Source organism: Mesitornis unicolor, unplaced genomic scaffold, assembly GCF_000695765.1.
Source record: "Mesitornis unicolor isolate BGI_N332 unplaced genomic scaffold, ASM69576v1 scaffold24465, whole genome shotgun sequence".
Classification (NCBI taxonomy): domain Eukaryota; kingdom Metazoa; phylum Chordata; class Aves; order Mesitornithiformes; family Mesitornithidae; genus Mesitornis; species Mesitornis unicolor.
Window position 1 is genome coordinate 20,126 of NW_010185165.1, and position 25,602 is coordinate 45,727.

General features: G+C 45.6%; 1 protein-coding gene across 1 annotated transcript in view; it reads left to right on the forward strand.

Annotated features, from left to right (window-relative positions):
- BCL11B (B-cell CLL/lymphoma 11B (zinc finger protein)) overlaps window positions 1-25,602 on the forward strand; it is a gene marked incomplete at its 3' end in the record, with an annotated part of 78,113 nt that overhangs the window by 13,114 nt on the left and 39,397 nt on the right. The window contains exon 3 of the mRNA XM_010184759.1: window positions 18,169-18,384. Within this exon, the coding sequence (XP_010183061.1) occupies window positions 18,169-18,384 (216 nt within the window). The remainder of the gene's footprint in view (window positions 1-18,168; window positions 18,385-25,602) is intronic.

Genomic DNA, 25,602 nt, shown 5'->3' on the forward strand with positions numbered 1-25,602 from the left:
AAATCATTATCCACCTTCTTCCAGCTGCCCTCAAGCCTCCGCTCCGGCCCTTGCATGCAGGCTGTGGGATCTGGGTGCTGTACCGATTTCGGACGTGATCGTGTAGCTGCTGCAAGGGGCCGTGTCTCTGACCCCTGAATAGATGTTTGCCTTCTTTCTTCCCATTTTGACAGCTGCCCTGCTCTGCCCCCCAGCCTCTCTCTCAGCCCCAGCTCACTCCTTGGCTGCTCCTGCTGGGAAGGCAGCACAGCGGCGAGGTATTTTGTGGCTGAAACTGCCTTGGTGATGAGCAAAGGCTGAGGAGAAAGTCGGTTCTCCCGCACGCCTCTGTTTGAAGAGGGGGGGGAAATAGAGAGAGGAAGGAGATGCTGCTGAATAAATGATGGTTCTGCGTGTTTTTTATACCACGCTGCTTTCATAACGGTCATTTAAACAAGGTGGAGTGGTGGGGGAGGAGGGAACAAGACGAGACTGCAGACAGGGATTAAACAGCCCTCTTCTTCTTCTTTTAAGACATTTATTATTTTCAGAGTCAGACCTGTAGCCAGCTAATGTAACTGTAAAAGTCTCCTCTGAATTATTGGCGAGGCGCTCTGAAGTCTTCTGTTATAGCTGATGCTCTTACGCGCAGGCAAAATCCAGATTCGAATTTAGCACCTACTTGTTTTATTTTCTTTATTAGACCAACTCCCAGCTCATTTTTTTCCTTTCAATACTCGCTTTTCGTTTCCTGTTTTCTAGAGTGCCCTATTACTAGCTCATAAAAAGAGTTAGAAACTGAAGGGAAGTTTCCTGAGCAAGAAGGAATTTCTCTTTTTTTTGGCCTTTTTTTTTTTTCTCCTCCTCCTATGGCTTGGGCTGGAGCCAAGCTGTCTTTCAACAAGTCGAGAGCCATTCCAAGTTGAAATTTATAGAGCAGAGTCCAGGTTCAAGGGCTGAAGCCCGCCAGCAGCTCCAGCCTCTTTGTTACTGATTAATTCTGCAAGCGGTTAAAAGGTTTGCTCACTTCTGCCCGCTCTTCACAGCTTCCGAGCCGGCTTTTTTTGCCCCCCAAATTTAACCCCATGCAGCCCAAGCTGCACCATGTCGACTTTATGATAAAATTATTTAAAAAATAATTTCTTTCATATGATTTTATTTTAAAATGCTTTTTTCCCCCTACATACAGCTAATTTTAAATGTCTGGAGCTTCCCATTTCACTGCAGCTCATATTAACGCTTGCTCCTTGGCACCGTTTGGAACCCAAGTTCCCAGGTTTTAATTAGTTTACTCAAACGCACGCAGCGGGGCAAAACAGCTCCTTTCAGCTTTACCTGCAGAGGACGTTTCCCGTCTCAGCGAGGGGGTTTCCCTCGCTGGAGGATTTGAAAGGCAGAGGTTTTGCAAGTGGTCTCAATATGGGGCCAAGTGTGGGAGGTGAGGGGGAGTTACAGCAGGAAGGGAAAAAAAAAAGGAGAATAAAACCAACCCCAGACAGTGAGAGTTTGGGAAAGCACCTTGAAATGAAGATGCTCCCAGTTTTGTAACAAAACCTGGATGTCAAAGCGTAGCCGTATCGACGTCAGCGGGGGTTTTGCCATTGGCTTTGGCGAGGGCAGGATTTGATCCGTAGGTGCGTCAGCGGTCCCCTGGCGGGCAGCGGGGTTACTGATGTGCCGAAAGTGAAGCGTGTCTGTAAGCGTCGGCAGGATTAAGATCTGCGTTGGTATTTTCAGACCGGGTGAAATGCATGTGGGAGGTTTTTAAAGAAGAGAGTGCCTGAGAGTTTTAAAATAAAGGAGAGTAGAGCCCAGCCTGCTGTTTTTAAGCGCCTTGGGGAAAAACCTGGGTTGCTATTAAAAATATCAGAGGACTAATGTGTTGCTAATTGTGACACAATTAACTTCTTAAAAGTATTCAATTGTGGGTCCCAAGAAAATAAAAAAGATGGGGATGAACAGCTAGAAATTCAGGCCTGCGATTCGGTTTAAACTTTTCTTTTTTATTAACTAGAAATAAAAGCAAGCCTAGAGGTTCACTTCACCGTGCGTCTTGGCTACTCTGCTCCTAGAAGTCTGCTTTAATTTCAAGAATTAAAAAGGGACAACAACAAAGAAAAAAGCTCAAACCCAGTAGCTGCCCGAGACCCCTATATGTGGCTTTACCACAAAGCTCTTAAATTCTTGTTTAAACATTGCTCCAGAGCAGTTACTCAGGAAATAAAAATGTGTGTTGTTTGTCTATAGTAGACTAAAAGTTTACCTTTAATGTGACAACTCCTCAAATCTAGTGTCGGAAACATGCCTCGATTTTATGGCATTATGAAACAGGTCTGGAGCAGAAACAAAGTATTTAACTAAGAGAGAACGAGATAGAAATTTGTGGCTTGCTTTCTTTTATGGTTTACAACCTTTCCTGTGTCTGCCTCTGAAACTTTGGTGCATACAAGTGGCCAGCACATGTAAACTGCACTTTGAAATTTAACAGTTAACCTTAGAAAAATCTTTAAGTTCAGCAAAATTGAGCTTTTTTTTTTTTCTTAGCCTATGGACAGCTCTTTGTAATGATCTGGCAGAAGAATCTGAAGTTGTTGGGGTTTTTTTGCTCCAAAACATTCATAATTTCAGCGGGAGAAAGCTGAAATACAGCAGAGCTACGAGAAGGCTCTCTCACATCTGCCTCCGCCTGTGTGCCGATTCCCTGGGGTCCCATTTATAACAATCTAACAAGATAGAGTCTGCCTTTGAGTATCAGTAAATATGGCTAAAGATCACAAAACTGTGCTCATAATTGTTCAAGACTAAAAGGCAGAATATAGCCTTTGATTAATGTGCACAGTACAGGGCCTTCCTGCAGAAAGACGTGAAAACGGTAACCCCCAAACCCCTCTAAAAAAAAACCCCTGAGCCCCCACTCCAGCTGAAGGATGCCATCCTCACTTTGTTTTTGATTTTGTAGTTGATGGAGGATACCAAATCGGAGCTGTTTCTTGAAGGAGATGCACGAGGTAGTTTTCTGTCAGCAGTGCTAACACACAGAAGCAAAGGATGTTTCTGGTGGCCACCAGAAGCACCCATCCCTCAGGTCAAGGGGCTTTTGACATGGCCTTGGTCCGGCCTCATCCTTATCACATCTGCTCTGTGGCTGAGGCAAAAATGCTCTCTGAGAATTAACATTCATTAGAAATACTGAAGCAGGAGGACGTTATGGATGCAGCGCTGTCTCAGAGACCCCCAGTAAAGGCACGTGCTTGCGTTGGAAGGGCTGATGAGCTGGGTTGAGGAGTTTTGGTTGGTGCTGGAGCCCTGCTGATGCTCAGGGTAGGGTTTGTGCTTGCAGCAGGCGTGGGGTGGTGCAGCGGCGGCTGGGTTGTCCTCACGCCCTCGGCGGGAAGCTGGGGAACTCCTATTGTCTTCCCTGCTGTCTGGAAAGGTTTATTTTCTTAGAGTGATAGTGGGTGGAGAATGCAATGCAGATGGGTCTGTTTTTCTTTCATTAGCTGCTTCAAGACGCTTCTTCAAATGTGTGTGCTTTGCTTTTCGAATGGTAAATGTCAGCGTTTCAGGAAAAAATGAATAAATTAAAAAAATAATTCTTCGAAAAAGCCTAGGCCTGGACTTTGCTAAAATGCCAGTCTAGAAATGGCAAAGGTGACTCTGGATGTGCACAAAGAAGGGTTTGCATTCAGGGCAGGTCCCTCTCGGAGGGTCCTGCCAGGGCAAAGCCCAGGGCAGGTCCTGCCAGGGAGGAGCCAGTGGCAGGGGAGAGCTGTGGCCACCAAGTGGGACTGGGTGCTGGCCAGGGGACCTGGGAGTGCGCTGAGCTCTGACTTTTGCTGTGAAAACCCCACACTTTGGGGTTTTCCAGAGAGCAAACCTGGAGGGGCGGATGTGTGGATACTTCTGTTTCCCATCCTCCTGTCTCAAAACCTCTCCCAGCCCTGGCTGCGTGATGGCAGTGCTGAGCAGCGCCTAAACCCCATCCCTATAACCCTTCTCTGGGGCAGGTCTGTGTGGTTTGATGGGGAAAGAGCCCACCAGTCCCTTTTCCAACCCTGCAATCCCACCTTTTTTCCCCAGGAGTGGAGCAAGTCCAGGAATTTTTTGTGCTCGCTGCTGTGGGTTTTAACCCTCCCATCTCTTTGCCAGCACCAGCTTTAAGCCGCCCACAGGAGATATGCAGATAGGCGCTCTCGTTTCTCAGATGAGGCAGAAAAACATGTGAATGGCTTCATTTTCCAAAGGGCCTGGCTGCGGCCAGGGGGCTTGGGGCAGCTTGCCATGCTCAGCACCCCTCTGGATGAGGCCATGAGCGCTACCATCCCAAATGACAGCAGGGAGCGGGTGATGGCAGTGGGGCTATCGCCAGGAGAGCCTGCCCTCTGGTTCTACCTTTTTGTGCATGCACTGATAATTTTGAATGAGCCCAAATCCTTCTGGGTCTCTGTGCTGATCCCCACCTCCTCAAACTCCTCGGTGAAAGGGTTGGATTAAAAAAATGTGAAATTGCAGGCAGGGCACTGGGCAATCTCGCCTGTCCCTGTCCCCCCAGGCCGCCCGGTGAGGATGGATGGAGGATGGGAGGCTTCATGCCACTTCCCGGAGCCTCGGCGGCATTGCTGTGGCGGGCACGGTGCCAGAAGATGGCTTCTGCCTCGTAATTGAATCAGGATCCAGGGAAATTTCACTTGTGAGCATGCGATAGGGCCCTTCCCCGCATGGTGAGATGGGAGCTGGGGGACTGGGGTGAGGTCTTGTCCAGTTTCGCTTGGGTTGGGATGAGGATGGGTGCCCTCGCCACCACTGTGGGTGCCGGTCCCAAAAGGATCTGGGACTCCCTGATGCTGGATCCTCACCACTGGGTGCTGAGGAAGAGGAGGAGGCAGTGGGGAAGAAGAAAAGAAAAGATCTGTGTCAAAATCATGCGACACCCACGTAAATATTGTTTGTATGAATTGGGTCCTTCATCTTTTGTTAGCGGCAGCTTGTTAATTAACAGCAGATTAGTGCTGCTTTCTTCTGACACATGAATATATTTTGGGCTAGAAAATACTTGTACTCAATAAAACTGTGTGACTGAACAATTCAGAAAGTACCAGCGGAGCGCCGTAATGGATTCCCTTTTCATCCCCTCCCCCTTGCCTCCTCCTCCTCCTGCTCTAAATGCAAGCAGATTTCTGCAGTCTAGTGCAGAAGAGACATGTTAAACACAGCTAAATAAATCATGTTTACTCTTGGCGTTCTTGGGAGTGAAAAATCTGTTGGCTGTTTTTACTTCCTTATTTCTCAGCATTTGCTTCCTACCTGTTTTTGAGCCCGTGCCCAGAAATAGTAGTTTTGTCAAACGAGGGGATGATGCCAACCAGCAGTTCCCTCTGCCAAGGAAGCTGCTGGATCACAAAACCCAGTGACTTCTTCCTTACAGTGACACTGAGATTCTCCCCCCTGCCTCCCCCCCTATACCAGGATATAAAATAAAAGTACTAAAATCTGGAGAAGGAGAAAATGTAACTGGATCCTGGCAGTTTAAGAGCCCAGATTAAGGAAAGTTGGACTTCTGTGCCAGAAGCCCTGCTTTACGCTGCTTGTGGAGGTGAAAGCACTGGAGATAGCAATAATAAGAACCAGATATTTTCCCTTGCTCGATATCACCCCTTGCCCCATTTCCCCCTACAAATGGGTGTGGGTCTTGTTTCAGCATTTCAGTTTTATTTTCCTTCTACAGAGAGCTTTACAGCTGGGAGGTAGAGGCAACCAAGCTTTTATTTTAACCAAAAATGCTTGTGAGTGCTGCTGGGGGAGCTCTGGTAATTGGAGTCCAATTCTGCTCCTGGGAAGACCCAAAAACCTTTGGCCTGAGCCGAGTTCCCATTGCAAGGTGAGGTGAATGCAGATGTGACAAAGCTGTGCACAGCTAGATGTGTATATATACATATATATATACATATATATATAGATATAAAAATGTACATATATATATGTATGTGTGTGTGTATATATATATATATTCACACACACATGTGGCACATCTGCTGTCATCACCAGAGCTGTGCTGAGTGGAGGGGAGTGTAGCCCAATAAGTAACTGACTCCATTTCGATCCCACCCTGGGTATTAAGGGCTTCTCTTTGACCTCAAGTGGCAACTTTTTAGCCCGGACCCATCCCTCTTGCTGCTGTTATCCCAGATATGGCTGTAACATGGATTAGGAGCCTGGTGGACTCTCTCTGTTTGGTTTTAAAATTAGAAAAAAGATCTTTTTTCCCATCAGAGCTTTGCATGTATTTACTCTTTGATCATATTGGAAGGGCCTTATCCTGTCTCCAGAGAAGCTTTAGTTCTGCTTTCAGTGGTACCAGGGATCTGGCCCCGCGCTGAATATTAGCATTTTAATGGCTTACTTAAAACCCCATCACTGGTGCATTCGCAGGGCTCCCGGCACCAGGAAAGTCCAGCTCTGGGGTTTTGTCAAGCGACGTTGCAGGCTGTGCTGCCCAACGAAAGAGAGGAGTGGGGACGGCCCATTTGTCGTAGATTATTAGTGTTGTCAATAATAACATGTCTACAGCAGCCAAATTAATTCCTTCTTCCACTTTGCTAAGTCCAAGAAATGCCAGATCAGTTTCAGAACGGGGAGGGGGGTGGAAATAAACAGAATCAAAGTTTGTATGTTATGATTCCTCTGAATTTCTGGTGGGAATACTCCGTGATAGAAATGATATTTCCATAGAGGCTTTGGCTGCCAGTTTGCTTAATTACATTAAATAGTGGTATAAACCTCAGCAGAACATAAACCTCTGTTACATTACAGCCAGTCATTAGAATATTGAATCATAAGGAATAATGATAGCAGGGCTAACGTGTTATAACGGTCTTTATTATATTAGTGACTGAAGTGTTCTTTGAAAAATAAGGTTTGTTGCAGAGGTTTAGGTGTGCATGCGTATTTTCTCTGATCACCTATTAAGAGCCGGAAGACCGGATTTGAATTTATTACAGGGAAATAAAAGGCTTGCTCAGAGGAAGAGCCACTGGATCACTGCTTATGATTTTACAATTTGATTCCACTTGTCCTCAAGGAAGGTTCATAACGCTCACTTCAGAAATGCCATCTACAGCCAGAAAATCAGGGTTAAAAGGACTACTCCGTTGCAACTAATTGCAGGCTAGTTCAATTTTTTAGCTGGTGACATTTTAGGGGTTTTGCTTGTAATGCAAGAGGTTATAGAAAGATTTGGTTAGGCTGTGATATGCAGCAATAAGCTGCCGTTTGGGTATATTGACTTTTTCATCAGAAACAAAACAAAAACCCACTAGGCTTCATTTTACTGGGGTGATAGATACGAATTTCATATCACTTCCCCATCCTGACCATGGTTGGTTGAAGGAATTCTTTTGCTTCTCCTCGGTTTGTACAATATCTCTGTTTTGTTTTCATTTCTTTATTCTTTTTAAAATACACTTTCCTGGGTAAGCAACCTCAGCTTCCATTTCAAGCAGACCCGGTAATAAAAAGCCTTTTTGTTTCTTACACTTTTATCTTATGGGGCAAGATGCTTTTCTGCACAAATGAATGAGGGAGTTGGGAGCTATGGGGAAAATCTGGTCCAGAAATAAATATACGTCTATAATGTCCTGCATGCAGAATGGTTCTTGGTTTCTTGTACTTGGCTTTGCTCTTACTTTTGTGTCAAACTGAAAGGAATAAGGTGTTTGGGTTTTTTTCTGCTATACCTGTGTTTTACCTTTCCCGGTGCAGGGTTCAGTTACTTTGTCTAATTAGCCGGTGTTTGGCCAAATTCTGCTTGGGTCTGTGTTTCTGGGTGAAACTTCCCATTTTGCCATTTAGCAGCACGATTACATGCAGGTTCACAACATGTGTCCTTGTGCAAATGAAACACCAGTTTATTATTTCCCCTTTTTAACTTAAATGACAGTCTGAACTAGGTTCCTGGTTTATTTGTCTGCTTTCTTTCATTATATAAAAGCTGGTTAATCTTCTAGCCCCTTTTCCCTTCAGAGAGCGTTATTTACTCAGTTGTGCCTGTGTCCAGTGAATTGAGGACTGAAGCTTTAGATCCTCAGGTTTCTCCTCGTTTGGTGAATTGTTGTACCATCTCCAGTTAATTTCTCCACTCATTTAATTTGACAGATGCAGTTATCAGACCTGGGCCTGCTTGTGCACGGGCAGCGGGATTGCTTTTCCCCCAAGAGACCCAAAACTCAAAGGGAATCCTCATTTTAAAAATCTCTGTTGCTTTCCCCCCACTACAATTGCTTGTGAGTTTGCTCGGTATTCGTGAAATGCTCTGCTCGGTGCACAAGGAATAATTTCCAAATTATAAATGTGCACATTAATGGGATCCCCCCCAACCACTGCTCCATCAGTTGAAGTGTAATGCCTGCATTCGCAGTGGGCAGGTAGACTATTTTTCACATTCAAATTCAGCACTTGTAAAGTGCCTACACTTACACTGCTTTTGGCAAGGGGTGAGCCAAAAAAGCAGGAGCTGCGATTCTCTCCCAGAGCTAATTGTGTCTGGATATTGAGTTTGCCCATCTGTGCTTTGCAGGCCCATCGGCATCACCTGATGGTCCTCCCTCGCATTTCCAGCAGGGAAACAGTTAACAGCGCTGCTGCTTAATGTATTGCTGCCACAGAGCCTTTTTAGTTTCCAGGAATTTTTAACGAAATCAGGTGGATGTCATTAGCCGGCTTTCACAGATGGGGAGACTGAGGCACGGAGAGGCAGAGCAGCTTCATCTGCCTCTCCTTCCCCAACTCCCTTCCCCAACTCCCTTCCCCTTCCAGGAACTGTTTTTGCTACCCAACAGCTGAAGAGCTGCTGAAGCCTCATCCTGCCTGACTCCACCATTGATTTTAGTGTGGGATAGGGAAAAAATTCCAAAATATTAGTAGAAGGCAAACTTTAGAGCAAGGAAGAGAGCAGGGCTCAGTCCCGAAGAGCCAAGGCAGAGATGTCCATCAGTGTCACTGACTCCTGCCCCTCTGGACTCTTCTCAAGCTACTTCATTTTCACCTCTTGGCCATTTTAGCCCCTTGACCATGCCTTTGTGGCCAAGCCCTCTGATTATTTGCAGTGGTATTTCTCTCTCTAGCTGCCTATATGTATTATTTTGCCCTTTGGAAGCAGCTCTTTCCATCCACTGAGTTTCTTTATTAATTCCAGGACCTGTGGAAATTCCTGCGATTGTCTATCGGGGTGGTTATACGTTTCAATTACATCAGGAATATTTGCTGGTGTATAGAAATATTCACGGTATAATCGGGACGAAAAATTTTAATCCCTACAAGGATTTTTACAACCATTGAAAACTCCCCAGGACTTGAATTACAAGAGTTGGGGAACCAACTTGGGAAAATTGATGAACTGTTTATTGTCATCCCTTTCTTTATGCCTTATGGAAAACAAACCCTGCAGATCAGGGCGATTATTGTTATTTGTTAGTTTATTGTGGCAGCTTCCAGACATTGTGGCTCAGACCAGGGCACCATTGTGTCAGGCACTGCATGCCCCGAGCCAGAGCCGGGCTCTGCTTGGAAACATTTTGGGGCTGAACTGAGCAAATGGGCAGTGTTCTGTATTTATTTATCCCTTATGATGTTTTAGGCCACATTCTGCCCTTTTTTCCCCTTCCTCTCACTTCTTCTTGCTCTTATAGCAGAGGGATGCTGTCCTGGGGCAAAGCCTTGGGTTGGTGGGGTGGAAGTGATGAATGCAGCCCCAGGGTGGGCAAGAGACCTTTTTCTCTTGTGTTTAATCAGCATGAGCTAAGATATTTAGGTTTTTCCCTTAACTTCGTACTCAAAGCACGGTCAAGGGTCTGGGAGCAGGTTTGGATGAGCATCAGGTGGGAAGGGGGGACGGGTGGTCCTGTAGGAACCCCCATGGGGACCCAACTCATAGGAATGCTTCCATGCGGCACCTGGACACTCCTGTGGTCCTCCCACACTGCGTCCACAGTGACAACGCACACCCCTATTTCCTGAAAGATGTGTTTTGGCACTGCATAAGCAACCTTGCAGGCTCATAGTGTGGGCTACTTCTGGGAACCCACACTGTCTCTTAGGGAAGTCAAAATGCCCTCGATGTCTGAGCCTCCGAAGTGTCACGCGCAAATATATGGACAACCTAAAAATGCGGATTTTTAGGCACTGAGGAGAGTTGCATGCTCAGAACAGGATATTTAGCTATATTAGGATATTTATTAACCACACGGGGTGTTCCAAGCTCAGTTTATTTATCTTTGTAAAGTGCTTCCAGATCTTTGCATGGAAGGCACTAGAGAAATGAAAGGCATATTATTATTATTATTGTTATTATTGTTGTTGTTGTTGTTGTTATTATTATTACAGCATCTAACTACTGACAGGCAACCACAGCTGCACGCTCAATTCAAGCCACTTAAATTTAGGGGCTGATTTTTACAATATTGACTCTTAATACTTTTTCCCATTGACTCCATATGCTGAAATGTGCATTCACCTGCCCTGCTGAAGTATCATTATTCTCCAGAAATATGTAAATGGGGCGCTTTTAAAGGAAGGAAGAAAATGCGGCGTAAATATTAAGCATTCACATTGATGTGGTAGAACTCAACTGCCATTTAAGAAGGGTTTCAAAAGCAACCAACTCAATGAGCCGGTGGTTGCTTCTCTGTCATTAAAAAGAAAGAAAATGCATTGATGAAAATAAAGCCAAGGAGCCTCAGAGACAAAGGAGAACATTTACGGCGTTCAAGGGTCTGACACGGGCGGCGAAGAGCCCAGGAAGCGGGAGAGCGAAGTTTCACAGCCGGGCGTTTTAATCAGTGCGGTTGTGCACAGCCGCTGCCGCCTGTGCGTTATGTAACATCGCACTTCAGCCGCCCACGCACACCTAGAGACAACAGGCACCGCGCAAAGGTCTTGGCATTATGCAGAGGAAAGACTCCCAGCAATACCCCTGCTTGCTGTTTAACCTTATCTGTACTTCTCTCGAGGCATTTCTCTTCCTCCCCCTCCCCTCCTTCCCTTCTCCTTTTTGTTTTTCCCCTGTTCTTTCCTGTGGTACATCAATAGTGGGTATTTTTGTATCTCCAAAAATGGAGCAGATATGGAGGGGGGAAAATCCCATTAGCTCCATGATGTGTTTTCACGGCAGCTCTGAAGGTTCCAGTCATGGCCGTTTTGTGCATTTTGTAGCATTGTCCTCATGCTGTTATTTTTATGATTACTATTATTTTTAAGTACAGTTAAAATGTTACATACTGAAGACACCAGCTAATTATTAAATGCTACCTAGACTATGCTTTCTTTAGATTTTAAAATAGGAAATAATTAACCCGAGGTTTTAAAGATCTGCAGAAAAGCCAAACAGGCCTGTGAAACAACCCCAGGATCTAATAACAAAGAAGGTGAGTCGCTCTTCCAACACCCAAAGAGTTTGAAGACATCCTTACTCTAGCTTTTGAGTAACAGAAAGAGCTCAACTGCATTTCTTTCTGCTATAGGGTAGCCCTGAAGTTAACTGTTTTCCCAAAAAAAGACCAAAAAAAATGGATGTCACTGGCTGCTAATTAGATGTATTTTAACTGCAAAGTCATTTTAGCAGCTAATATTGTTATGATGTGCTTCAGTGTGAATCCTCAGTGAAGCTATTAAACTGCGAGAGCCTGAACTTATCAGACATTTTGTAACGTGGCTGGGTTTTTGTAGCCTTGTTCAGAAACCTGTGGGGAGTGGGGGACCTTTCTGGCTCCGCCACAAAAAACACATTTCTCACCAACCGATACCCGGGTGGGCAGCCGAGACCTCCGTGCACCCTCCTTTTGCTCTGTTTTCCTACCTTTTTCTTTTTATTCCCTGGCAATAATGTTATCCTTTCCGTCGCGCTTCCTCCCTCCTCTCCCAGACAGTGGCCAAGCCCCGCGGTGCGCCCTTTAGCCGAGGGAAGGGATTTAGCGGCAGGGACCGGTCTCGGTTATTTCGGGATACTTTCGGCTCCCGCCTGTCGTATACAACAAGTTGGCTGTTCTCAGCAGCCCGTAGGCTCTCAGCATCACGCTTTTGAAAAGCAATAGCCCACAGCAGACGCTGGACTTTGCCATCGTTTTCCTCTCGGTTTCTCACCCAGAATTCTTACTTTGTAATTGCTGGGCTGAGTTTCACAGGGTTTGGATTTCCTCCCCCCTCCCCGGTCTTATTGCATCGGTTGCTTTTATTCTCCTTCGCACTTAAAGCAATGCGACTGATACAATATCCAAACTGATGAAAAAGAAGGGGATTTTTTCCCCCCTTTATTTGCTCAGATTTGAATTGGGTTATCTGCCTATCTTGTTTATGAAATTTTGTGCTGTCTTTTCTGCACAGACTGTGACTCCCAAATCTTCCACAGCTCCATTTCCATATTCCTGCGTGCTTGTTCTTTGTTAATCACTTGGCAAGCGCTTATTTGAATATTAAAAATTTCTTTAATCATCAAAGGCAGGAGCACAGCTTCATGAATATTCATATTTTTTTCCTCCTCAGACTGGATTCTAGTTCATTACCCTGCAGTAAAGCCAAACAGTCATCAATCGCGCTCATTACAGCCGCTGGCGTTTTGATTGGCTGCCTGCTGCTGGTAGCCTGCGTCCCCCATCCTCCCGCTCTCCTCCATGAGCTGTCGGGTACCTGCCAACAACAACAAAAAAATAGATATCAACAATGCGAGCATAAATTTCGCCGGTTGAAAAAACAACTTTGCAAACTTGTCAAACAGTCCTCGTCACTTTGCTTTTCTTGGTGGTTTTTCTTTTTCTTTTTTGGTTTTACACCAAAAAAATAAAAAAAAAAATTAAAAGGGGGAAACTTGAGCTTTAGAGATGAATATTTGTCAAGAGAGTTGACGTAAGTTTCATTTGCATAATGACTTTGTACTTCTGCATTAATAAAATTTGCATATGAAGCCATGTTAATTACTCCTGATCATGCTTTTTGCATTCATGCATAGTAATTTTCTCCGACTTGTGAGAATTAATGTCTTGGCATGGGGGGAGGAAGGGGGGGAGCTGGGGTACTGTCAAATTTCTGTGCCAGTGCCCCTCACTCACACAAAAAAAAATTCTTGCTCACCACGCCGCTGTTCTTGATCTATGACTCATTTCTGCATTATCATTCGAAATTCTGAGGAGAAAGCAATGTATCAATTCAAAGGGAATCCTTGTCTGCCAAAAAAGGAATAACAATAAAAAATCCCTGAGCAAAATATAACAAGAAATCCCTTCCCTGCCCTCCTTCCTTCCCCACTGCAGCCTTTCTATTGCCAGCTCCAGCAAAGTTTTAAGTCTCAGCATCATGAGTAGGTGCAGGGGAAAGAGCTCCAACCCCTCCGTGTGTGTGTGCAGGGGGAAGAGGTGAAGATTGGGGTACTGGAGTGTCTGAACACTGGGTGTGAGGGTGTACAATTGCATTTCCGCCTGTACCGCTGCATCCTTCTGCTCCTTGCTGCTGGAAATGTTTGTGTGTCTGTTTGCTCTGTGTGTGTGTACACGTGTGTGCTTGTGTGCTTTGCCAACCCTGCTGGTGTCTGTATGAAAATATACGGTAAAAAGGTAATAATATCAGGTGGAGACAGTCCGTACGAGAGGGTTTAATAGAGATGAGACAACTTGTTTCAGGAAAAGCCTGGAAAGAAATCTGTCGGGAAGATTAGTGAATAGATCTGCCTTTCACTTTTGGATGTGTCTGCTCAAAGCTGCTGCCGTGGTTCATGTAAAACCCAGCTCGAAACATCTGCAGTGCTCGCCCTGAACACGACGGGCACAGGGCAGGGACAAGGCTGCAGCCTGCGCGCTGGATTTTGTAGCCGTACACTGTTGGAACAGATGTTTTCCTTTTTACTGAGAGCGAGTTTTTTAATAATGGAGCCGAGCTTTAGTCTCTAACCAGCTACTGATTGATTTTCCATCACCAGACAGGCACAGAGACGCACAGAAAAACTTGGTTTGTGCCTTGCTAAGTGGCTCACATGTCTGCCTGTGCCCCTGACCCCCACCCAGGCCAGCACCAACACCCCTAGGGATACCCCAGCTACATGGGACTGCATTTACGTGAGATGTAAAGGAAGATCTCTTAAATCTGGTCCCCTCATCTGAACCATGCTGAGGTATGACACTGTGGATGCTGCTTGCGGATGTGTCTTTGTGCTTTGCTCAGGGACTTTTCTGCAGATGTGCCAGAGGAGCAGGGTGTTTTACGTATACCATATCATATGGCCTAGGCTCAGGGAGAGGAACAACAAAAGGATGCAATTTCTGCCTTGATTGTGGCTTTTGTCATGTTCATCTAGGCTCTTATGCTCATTTCCATCTTCTGGGGTCATGTCCAATTTACCTTGTTTTCTTCTTTGCAAGTTTAAAATAGCAGAGAGCAAAAAACTTACTCTTAGCAGTGCCTGGGAGTCAACAGAACCTGTGAGCTACTGCCATGTACAGGCACTGAGCCTGTTTAAAGCATGAGGACAGAATCCTCCTTTCCCATCAGCAACGCAGATCTTTTATTTACACGCTGGCAGTCCCTGTGCACCTTTCACACTCGTGCTACGTGTAAAACTCCCCTTTGCATCTGTGCAGAATGAATGCAGAATAAGTAATTGAGATCTGCAGTGCAGGTGAGTGATTTCCCAGTGCTGACCCAAGAGGAAAAAAACCAAACCTTGCATGCGGTGTTGGTGATGTCCGAGCTGCATATGTGTGCCCGCTCACCCCAGTGGTGGTGGCTGTGCCCTTTGTGGCAGTCAGGGGCTCGCAGGAGTGTTTTCTTTTTGAAACCTGCGTGCGACATGATGTGGTCGATCAGTTGTAGGACTCCAGAGACTGGCTCCCCTGCCTTGCCTGCTGCTGCGTGGGCTGAGCACCAAACTCTCAGTACCACCTTAGTTTACCGTCTGTCTGTCTACCTGTATCTGTTGATCTGGTTGTTCATCTTGTGTTTGTCCATCACCTGTAGCAGTTAAGCTACAGTAGAGCCCCTGTCTTTGTTTTCAGCCCTAAATAGAGCCTTTATGGAGAAAAATCCCACAGAAGAGGAGCTGGAAAGGTAAAACACGGGCATGCTCCTAGCAAATGCCAGCTGAGCATTTCTGAGCACCACTGTTGTTCTTTCTGTAGCCATGAAGTGTCACACATGTAACGATGGGGCACTCCTTTTTACCACGCCTTTCCTCGAAGCCAGTGAGTCTGGTTTCCCTCTCCATGATTTGATCTGATTCTATAGGGCTGTCCCGTTATTTGTGACAAAAAAGGCAAACCCTAAAGTGGTAGCAAAGGGGAGGAGGAATCACCTGGTTTTACATTGCTTGTAGGGGCAGACTCAGCCTCCTGGGCTTTGTCTCTAAATGCTGGACTCTGGAGTGGTGGTGGGACTCCCTGAGTGTCTGCCAGTCTCTCTGTGTCCGCACTTCTTCTCCCTTACCAGCCCTTTCCTTTCTGACACTGGCTTAGCACTTTTAAAATTTCCTCATATATACATCAAAGGGCAGAAAAAGACCTGAGCGAAATACTGAGCTCCATCCGTTCACTGGCAGCTGGCTCTTGTAGTCCTTCCCATAAATTTGTTAGGCACCTTGTTAAAGCGGATTGCTGGCTTGCACCCAGTGCCTCTGTTGGAAGGCAGGATCCCTTTGCCCAGATGGTAGGAAACTTCTATTTGAAACCTTAATTTCCTTTCCACACTAGAGGAGACATATTGGGTAGGAGCATGAGGGACCTGCCTGTACCCATTTGGTGAGCTCTTAGCATCTTCTCAGATGCCTCAGAGCTATACAGGTTGCATCAAAGTCATTGCCCGTGGAAAAGTGAGACCCACTAGGACTAGAGGAGAGGCTGTTGCTCTCAGGGTGGTGTTGTGTGCTAGGACCCACAGAATCATTCAGGTTGGAAGAGACCTCTAAGATCAAGACCAACCGTCAACCCAACCCCCCCATGGCCACTAAACCATGTCCCCAGGTGCCACATCCACACGGTTTTTGAACACCTCCAGCATTAAACCCCATGCAGTTGTGGTTGATGGTACACTTGGTGAGCTCCTCAAAACCTGATGTGCAGAGGACCGAATGTCTGCAGGACCTATGCCCGTAGTCATGGTGGGGCCAGAGACATGTCTAGGTGTAACTTGGGATGTAGCTGCCTCGTGGCCCTGCTCTAAATCCCAATTTCAACCTCACAACTTTCCCAGCAAGGACCAGTGCCCAGGCAGCTCAACACAGCCTATTCTGGCTTCCTTATTTTTAGAATGTTACGAATATAACATACAATTGTTATCTCATTTGAGTGCATTTTTGTTACTTTTTGCTTGTTCCATGAAAAAAAGCCAAACTTGGTGTTCATATATGTTACAGTGGCAGTAGAATTGTTCATACACACGTAGAAATCCATGTCTGACATGAGTTTCTACGTGTACTGCCCAAAATGCTCCGTAGGTACAATCTGAGTTGTAGTTATCATTACCTGCTTCTGTAGTACTTCCAGGGAGATCAAACAGTTACAAAAGCCAAGCAACTGAGCCCTCAAAACAAAAAATCCTTCCTTGTCCCACGAGCCACAGAGATGGCTTCTATTTAAAACCAGTCCTCACAAAAGAGCACAAATTTTATCCTTGATGCTTGAAGCTCAAGTATTTACACAGGGAATTTAGACTCTTCACTTGTGGTTTTGGCAAAAGCTTCACACAAAAGTTTTGCACTGGTGGTCTCTTAGCCATTTAAGATAAACGACAAAATCAAATGCAGTCCTTGCAGACTGGAGCGCTGGATGCTGTGCCAAGGACGAAGGATCCCTGTTTGCCTCACATGTGGAGCTGTCAGATCAACTTGCAGGCCTAGTTTCCAAATCGAGAGTCTCAAGGTGGAGAGTTTTCCTTAGAAAATGTGGCTTTTTTAGAGTTGGAGGGAACATGGATAAATATTCCTCCTTGCTGCCATGGTTTTTGCATGTATCTGCAAGGTGCACACGCGTGCACAGACAGAATTGCCACCATTAAAAAAGAGAAAAAAGAGCATTTGCCAGAAAGGTACCCCACAATTAACACATGTATTTCCTGATCTAAATACAGGGGGAAACTGTGGTTTCTGATCTACCACTGTGCGGTAACTGTTGGCAAATGCCAGCTTTTTAATGGTGACCACTCTGCCACATATCTTCATTTAGAAACTGCCCTTGATTAGTAGCTACCCTTTATTTAATGATTAAGTTGCAGGCATTGTTTTAAATGAAGGGGGTGGGATTCTCAGGAGATGTAAAGCGGTGCCGTTCGCTCAACTTCCCTTTAAACTCTGCTCATTCGCGCCAGCCAAAAATATGGCTTCTACCCGATTCTGTGTATGTGTGTGTGTGTGTGTTTGTATGTATCTGTATTTGTGCAGGTGTATATCGACATTTAAGATTCATATCTTAGTTTTTCAAAGCCGCGGGCCTGAGTTTGGCCTAGTGCCAGGAGGAGCGAGCGTTTCCAGCGGAGCAGGAGAAAACTCTTTTTTAAATCCAGCTTTTAAATGGCAGGTGGTTCCTAGAGGGGTTAAAAAAATAAATAATACTGCTGGAGGTTACAATATCATCTTTTAGATGCCAGGGGGAAAAGGTTGCTCCCTTCTTCGCAGGCTCGGTAGGGAAGCAGGCCACATAAACTGGCCACAGCTCAAATGGGAAGGCGGCGCGGCCGCCACCAACGCTTCCTTCTGGGATTTCGGCTCCTGGCACCTCTCTGAAGCCATTTGAGCTCTAAGTCACTGCATTTTGTCCACAGCCCGCTTTAGTGGTGGCTTGTCAAAAGCCCTGCCTGGTTTTGTGTCGGCTCAAAGCATTAACGTAGCCGTCAAACAATAATCCCCTTTTTCATTTGGGCCCTCAGTAAGTGCTGTGGGTGACATCTGCCGCCTCCACACCAGGGCTGGCTGTCCACCCCATTCCGTCCCTCTCCATGCCCCCAGTGGACCCCCAGCCTGGGTTTGCTATTCCCCCAGATCTCTTCTTGCTCTTCCCCTCCCGGCGTAGGCCCACCCGCCTCAGCCGGACCCAGAGAGGGGTTCAGACCAAGGGTGTCGCGCGTTAGGCAGCCAGCCCCCGCCTCGCCTGTTCCCCCTGATGATGCCTCCTCTGTCCCTTCAAACTTAGATCCGACTGACAGTTTTTTCTATTGTTTTTTCTCCAGGGCCGTCCAGGCCTGCAAACCTGCCGGGGGCTCCCATAGCTGCCTCCTCCCACCCTCACACATCCGTGATCACGTCACCTCTCCGCGCAATGGCCTCCCTCCCGCCCTGCCTTAGCCTGCCCTGCTGTGGTGCACGTGCAGTCTCAGTTGGCGGGACTCAGACTGAGATTCAGACTGAGACGTCAGGCACATTTGGATGTCATTGTCAGTTGTCAGGTAATAGAAATATTTTTTTTTTGTCGCTATCTGAAGGTCAGTAGTGCTGCCAAATGGATGTCGTCTTTGCTGTGGGAGAGCTGCCTTGGCTGGGTTGTGTGGGGACGGCAGAGAAAATGCTCTAAACCACCCCTCTTCCCCTTCATTCTTCCCTCCTCCACCCTGGCAAAGGATGGGAAGCAGGAAAGGGTGTGCAGCTCCCTCCATTTCCCCATCCCTCCCCTCCTGCCTGCCCACCCTGAGCTGTCACCAGCAGCCACTGGTTTGTGCCACGTTGTGAACAAATACCTGAGACTTCTCGCAGAATGTGATACCCCAGTATCAAGATTTCATCTCTCTGGGCTGTTTATTTTAAGCTTAATTGGATAACATTTAACATCTGAGGTGGTTTGTTTTTTTCCTCCTCCTTTTTCCCTCCCCAACCATTCGTATTAAAGGCTCTCCTCCACATCCATGTGCACGCAGGATGTATGTGCTCCATGTCGTTTTTCTCCCTTGCTTTGAGAAAATGCTCCTTGGTAACTTGCCACGCATCCCTTGCTTTTATTTTTTCGCCTTTATTCCTTCTCGTTGCCTGACTTTTGTCACCGCAAGGAGGGGAAAGTGATGTGAAAATGAGGGCACACCGAGCTAGCCAAAGAAGATGCAGACATATTGTTGCCAGACCCCATCATTTCAGACCCAGCAATCTCTTTGAAATCAGTGGGTGTTTTCAGTTGCGAGATTGGGGCTATGGTGAACCGAGGGCTTGAGAGGTGAAAATGGGGAGGGCTTAAAAGAAAATACAGCTGTGGCAAAATCCGCAAGCATTTATGGAGGCTCACTGTGGTGGGCCAAACCCTGCAGCCCTCATTCGTGCTAATGTGCATGGAGTTTTAATAGGTAGTTCCCAGAATGATGCTGGATAAGTAATGTGTGAGGACTAGAGGATTTAGAGAGACAACAATGACTGTCAGGAGTAAAGCCTTTGGGAAATGCCTCCTCATGTCACCCTGAAGTTGGTACAACTTTGCTGCACTCAGCTTTTTCCTTCCAGAAGCAGTGGTGTCACCTGGCTGCAGTCTGCTATACCTCATGAGAATGGCCCTGTACTTCTTCCGTTGTTGTAATAGAAAAAGTTTTGCAATAAATTGAAATTTGCATCTCACAGAGAGAAAATATTCCCGGGAGGAGGCTGAGTGCAGTCCACTGGGTCCTGTTTTGACCCTGGTTGAAGCTCAGGGTGCATGAGGAAGAGTCCTGAGCTGCCTGGGAGAGGCTCAGCCTGCACCCAGCAGCTTGTGCCTGGTGATGGGCTTGCAGTGATGCACTGCCCAGTGCGGCGCCTTTGCTGAATCCCGGAGATTTGGGCAGGTTTCCGATCTGAGCTGCAGCGTGAGGACGATAGGAACTTGGACTAGGCTGCCCAGAGAGGTGTGGAGTCTCCTTGAGGGTGTGGAGTCTCCTTGAGGCTGTAGAGTCTCCTTCTCTGGAGATATTCAAGCCCCTGGACGTGTTCCTGGGTGATCTTCTCTGGTGATCCTGCTCTAGCAGGAGCTGGACTGGGTAAGCTGCAGAGGTCCCCTCCAACCCCAACCATGCTGTGATTCAGTAAGGATACTGTTTTAATCTGTCTCTTCTTCATCAATCAGAGCAGATTGAACAACTGGCTTGAGACGGGTGTAGAGAAGGGCTCTTCCAAACGGTGAGCGCTGGATCAGAAAGCCAGATAGCTCTCCCAACTCCCCCATTCCCTCCTCCTCATAACCAGTAAAGCAAACTCAGACTGGTCTCATGCTTTGCTGTTCTCTCTCTTCACTGGTGCAGCGTGCACACAGGTGCCTTTGGTAGGCAGGTAGCTGCAGTGGTGAACCGGATGCCCTGGTTCCCCGTTGCTTCTGATGCCAGCAGCTCGTGGGGAGGGAAGCAAGCACAACTAAAAATAGAAGAGGAAGGAAGGAATAACTTATTAAAGAACGTGGGAAGGCGAGGCTTTTGTACTTTGAGTTCTCACTTTGGAGTTGTGTGCTGGGAGTTTTCAGGACTGCCTGTTTGCTGGGAGAGCGATGCCAGCTCTGCGGAGAGAGAGACCTGTTATCATGGCTTCCTGTAATTACTGCTGCAGTCTGCGGCACTTAGAGAATAGGTTATATCAAAGTGCATGCTACATGTTTATGACAGTAGTTGGTCAAGTTCTGCTTGAAAGAAACATTTTCTTCCCTTGAAAAAGGAGATTATGTCTACTTAACCCTTTCTTAGCTCCTGTAGGATTCACCGCATATGAGCTCGGGCATGGTTTAAGCCCTGTGGCAAGGGTTACGGGATGGTTCTAGCCCCTGAAATGTTTTGTGGAAATGAAAGAAAAGTGAGTTCTTTGTGTTGACTAATAATCTAGTGACGATCCCTGCATTGTGCCCTCTTTTTTAATGTAGACATTTACAACAGTCACTTGCTACAGCTTCAGAGACCTGCCTGTCTCTCTGACTTGATTAGCCTTTTATTCTGTCAGCCCCGTTCTTGCTTCTGAGGAATTGTTTCCTTCTTTGAACAAAAGCCATCAACAGTTCCCGCCTCTCCTCCTCCTTCATCATTTCTTACCTTTCCTGTTTTTCAGCATTCATTTAATGCAGGACCCGGAGTTTTTCTGTGCAGTTCTCTGTGACTCTGAAGGTTTGAAGTTGCGGGTGCTCCCAAATCTCTGCTGGGCACTCACAAATCGGACCCCTGAGAGTCCCAGCAGTTTTGTGCTGGAGAATCCAAACTTCTGGCTGCCGATGGGATTTGGGGTATGCACCTGTAAAAACTGCATTGGGAAATCTCCAACCTAGATAAGAGCGATCACCCAGAAAGCTGTTTGTGATCCGTAGAAAACCTGCTGCTGGGAGTAGTTTGAGACACAGCAAATGATGCTGGGAAGCCCGCTTGGGTGTCCGCTGTGTCATTCAGCCAGTGCTGGTCATGGTCCCCTCTGCCTTTGTTCAAATCCTTTTGTTCAAGACACCACAGGATGAAGAATTTGCATGTAAAGGTCTATGTTTTACCATGTGATTTAAAAAAAAAAAATTACTGCTGGAACAGTCTCTCTCTTCAGCCGCTTTATTTATTTATTTTTTAGTGCCTCAGAGGCTTCTGTCTGTTGAATTGGGCTCTCCCGTTTAAATGTTTTTAGTGCCTATTTAATTAGAAGTTGGAATAGAGTCATGAAATTCACAGGGTTGTGTAGCTTGGATCTGAAATATAAATGGGCAAAGCATTCATTTTGCTTTACCCCTTGCCAGATTAGGGTGCTTTTTTGAGCCTGCTTTTTATTTCGTTTCAATGAATTGCGACTGCTCAGAGTAACTGTAAAACACACACAGGTTTTTTTGCATAACAGAGACATGCAAATGATTGTTGAGAGACGTAATTATGTAAAGAAAAGTATATGCCCCTATGCATGCAGACATACACTGCGAGGCTTTTTGTGGGGCTATTTTTTCACAATACATCTTCATAAGGCCCTTTTTATGATGCTGATTTATTAATATTGTACATTAAGGCTTAAATTGTCAAAGCTGCCTAAGAGATTTGGATGCCCATTTCCCATTAAAGTTAACGAGAAACGAGCTTTGAAAATCTCAGCGCAGAAGTGCGTGGCACTTTATGGTGTGCTCTCCAAAGAAAAAAACCAGTCCCTGCCCTGAAGATCCTACAGTGCAAAAGCCCCAGAAATGGGATTATAATCGGTGTAAGACAAAGGGGATTGTAATGGCACAGGCAATAATTTATCCCCTATGCCTGCATTCAGAGACATATACCTGATCCAAAAGTCTTTGGACCTGCGCCCACGAGTGAGGGTTTTATATACCTCTGTAAAGATAATTAAATCTGTCCAATACACATATATTCAGCTAACCAGTGAAACTGCTCGCTTCCCACATGTAGGCTGATGGAAGGAGGTGGAAAGCAATTACGATACTTAGTTGCATATATAAAAACAGCAAGTGGGCATGGACAGCAGTGATTAATGGGTAGGGCTGTGAAATTTAAGGTCTAAAATAGAGGAAGGCATGGGGCCATAGCTCAGAAGAGTGGAACAAGCTCCTGTTAATTCAAGGAACCGGCTGTATTAGTCATTAGGACATTCCAAAAATCACGCAGTCATCTTGTAAAGTTAATACAGATTTACTTGGCTACTGAAATTCTCCTTACTGCATCATTTAACTAGCCTGGTGTTTTCTTGGCAAAGGTTAAGGTGACAGTAAAGATAAAAGAGGTACCTGTAAGTAAATAATAGGTTTTAAAGGAATACGTTTTCCTCCTTCAATTATATCACTGTATTCATTTTGTGTTGGTTTTATAACTGGAGTCAGCCAATAAGGAGAGCTAGATTAGACCACCCTGCTGTAAGAAGCTTGTTGCAATTAATGCAGTCTGCCTAGAAAGCAGTATTATTTCAAAAACTTTTATGTTAATGATATGGTATGTGCTCGGCACATTTCTTACTAGAATAAGAAGCAAGCTTTTGTTCACTCCAGACTGGGTTTTATTAACACAGGAGGATCAATGGAAAACAAAACAGTAATCAGAGCGGGGAATGCAAACTCATCCAGCAAAAACCTCCTTACTCATCAAGTCCCGGGACGATGGCTGATACTCTACTCTTCATTTGTTGTTGAGTAGAATCTCAAAAAAAAACCCCAACAAAACCCCACTAAAACTTGATTTCTGAGCTTTTTCAAGAAGAATTGAGTAAATGCATCTGAGGGCAAACAAAGATCTGTGGTTTTCCTGAGCCCCTTTGTAAATGTATCTTTTCATTTTGCTGCATAAAGAAGCACTTTGCATGAAGTCCTGGCTAACATTCAGGAGCCATGTCCCTATTAGTCACACTTGCATGTATTTATTTATTTTAGTGAAATATTTAGTGCGTGCTATAGTAGAATTGACTTTGTGGACAGTACTTGCAGAGTGCAGGGATGTGTGAGAGATGTATGTACTCAAACCGGTAATGCATCAGTCTGAGTGTATGCATCCATCTTTTCACCTATCTATCAATCCGTGTGTTCATCCATCTATCCAAGTATTAAAATCATATGTGACCTGTCTGTCTATGCATCCCTCTGTCTCACCCGATATTAAAATCAGGTCCAAACCCAAAATAGATGGATCTAATGACAAACTGATTTTGTGATGGAATGGGGTGTTTGTCAATGGGGTGTTTTGCTACCTGCAAAGAGAACCGACGATGGCAGAGGTCACCAAAATTAGGGTGCTGCATGGGGCAGCAGTGCTGGCAATTTGAGCATGGCTGAGGCTTTGTTCTAGACAGACGCCCGATCACTACAACTTTGTAAGTCCCAATTATGTCAAGTTAGGATCCAGAGGGAGCAATAGTGAGATTTAAAGGTGCTTTAAAGTGGATGCCTGCCATTTCCAGACATCCCAGGAAAAACAAGCAAAGCCTTTAATTGCAGTATTAACGGGTGGAACCGAATCTGGCAGTTTTGGGACAAAAGGGTTCAAGGCAACGCTTGCCTGCAGTAGAAACAATGGCTCCAACGTTGAGAGAGTTAACTCAATCGCATACCACTACGCTGAGCCCGAGAGTCTGAACTCTTCAAACGCTCCAAATGGAGAGCTAAATCAAAGAATCCTGTTTCAAATCCATCCAAGATGTTGCTGTTTTTCTCCTCTGACAGGAGAAGCATTTGGAAGTGCAGTTTCTTTCTTTTTTTATAGCTGTCTTAAAAAGGAGTTTGGATGTTTAGCACAGCTGGTGCTCATTACATTATGCACTATCAATAAAATAGCATGTGTAATTAATTTTTAATGCAGTGCTGTATGCAGCGCTTTAAAGCAGTTACTGTATGGGGAGAGCCGACACCGGTCACTGACATCAGAAATATTGAAATAGAGGGCTAGATTTTGCATTTTTAAAGGATGTATATGCGAGTAGGGGGAGGGTAATTCCCAGCCAGCAATTCTCTGGCCACAATCAAATTTAAAAATATCGGAACAAGATGGATGAAGGTGATTTTATAATTTGCTTATTGGAACGAAAGAATTTATTTCCTTTTTTAGAGTCTGCTGAGCGATGGCTGGGTTAGGAGTAGGTGACTGCAGAGTTTAGGTAAGCACCAGGGGACCGCACAGTAACTGCTCCGGCTTTGTTAAAGCACAAACAGGATTTTGGAGGTATCAGGTGGGAGATGAGGCAAGGGGGAGGTTAAGAGAAAGAAAAAGGACATTTCTATCTCATTGAGCTGGTTGTTTTTTTACAGAGCTCCTTTCTTGTGCCTTGTTGTTCCCATCAGTAAGAAGCCCCATTTTTTCCCCTTGATTCAGTAAATATTTGGGAGTATCAGTAGTTTGGAAGGCAGAGAGTGGCTTGGTTACAAAGAGGCACCACCGATGGCAAGTTGCCGGCTGCTCTGACACAAGACCCAAACAAATCACGGAGCCTTCTCTATTCTTGGCCTTTGCGCAGTACTTTCCAGAAGACACCAGTGTAAATACAGACTGCTTTAATGGGGCAGAGTGGGCAAGGTTTGGGTGTCCAAAACCACCCCGGCTGTCCAGAGCAGACCCATTTTTCAAGTTGTGGTATGGTTCATGTTCAGCAAAGGGACAGGAATGGCTTTCGTGTTTCTGCAGCAGAGTTAACCACCGGGGATGGTTTGCAGGATAGGATCAGCCTTTGCCTGCTGCCACCTCCTTTTCAGGGATTTGAATGCCTCTCTGTGAACACTTCCTAAAAAGAGAAGAAATCAACTGCAGGAAGAGAAGGAAGGAAGCAACCACCTACAACGCTGTAAAATTAGGGGCAGCGTTGTTTGTCAGGTGCCTTGCCTTCTGGTTGGGTAACGCAGCAGCTTTCTAAGAGCCGATATTATTATTTTTTTTAATACACATGCACGAGGCGTAAGTGTTTGCAATTATTCTTTCTTTCTCTCAGTAAATTGCCATTCATTTGTGCATAGCATATGCTAAACAGTTCACTTGTACAGCCTCACCTGGCATATTCAGGAGGGAGTCTTCTCCTTGCCCCTTCAGCAGTAGTTTTTTGTCATCACTTTTCTTCTCATTTTCTGTCAGATACGTGAGGATGTGCCTGTGTGTCTGAGCCAGGAAGTGAATGGGGCTGTTCAGTTTGTAAGAACGGAGATAAATCTCTTCTGCACAAATATAACGCTCAGCATCAAAGGAAGTAGGGCGAGCCAAGGGGTACGGCGTAGGTAGTTACGATGAGAACCGCTC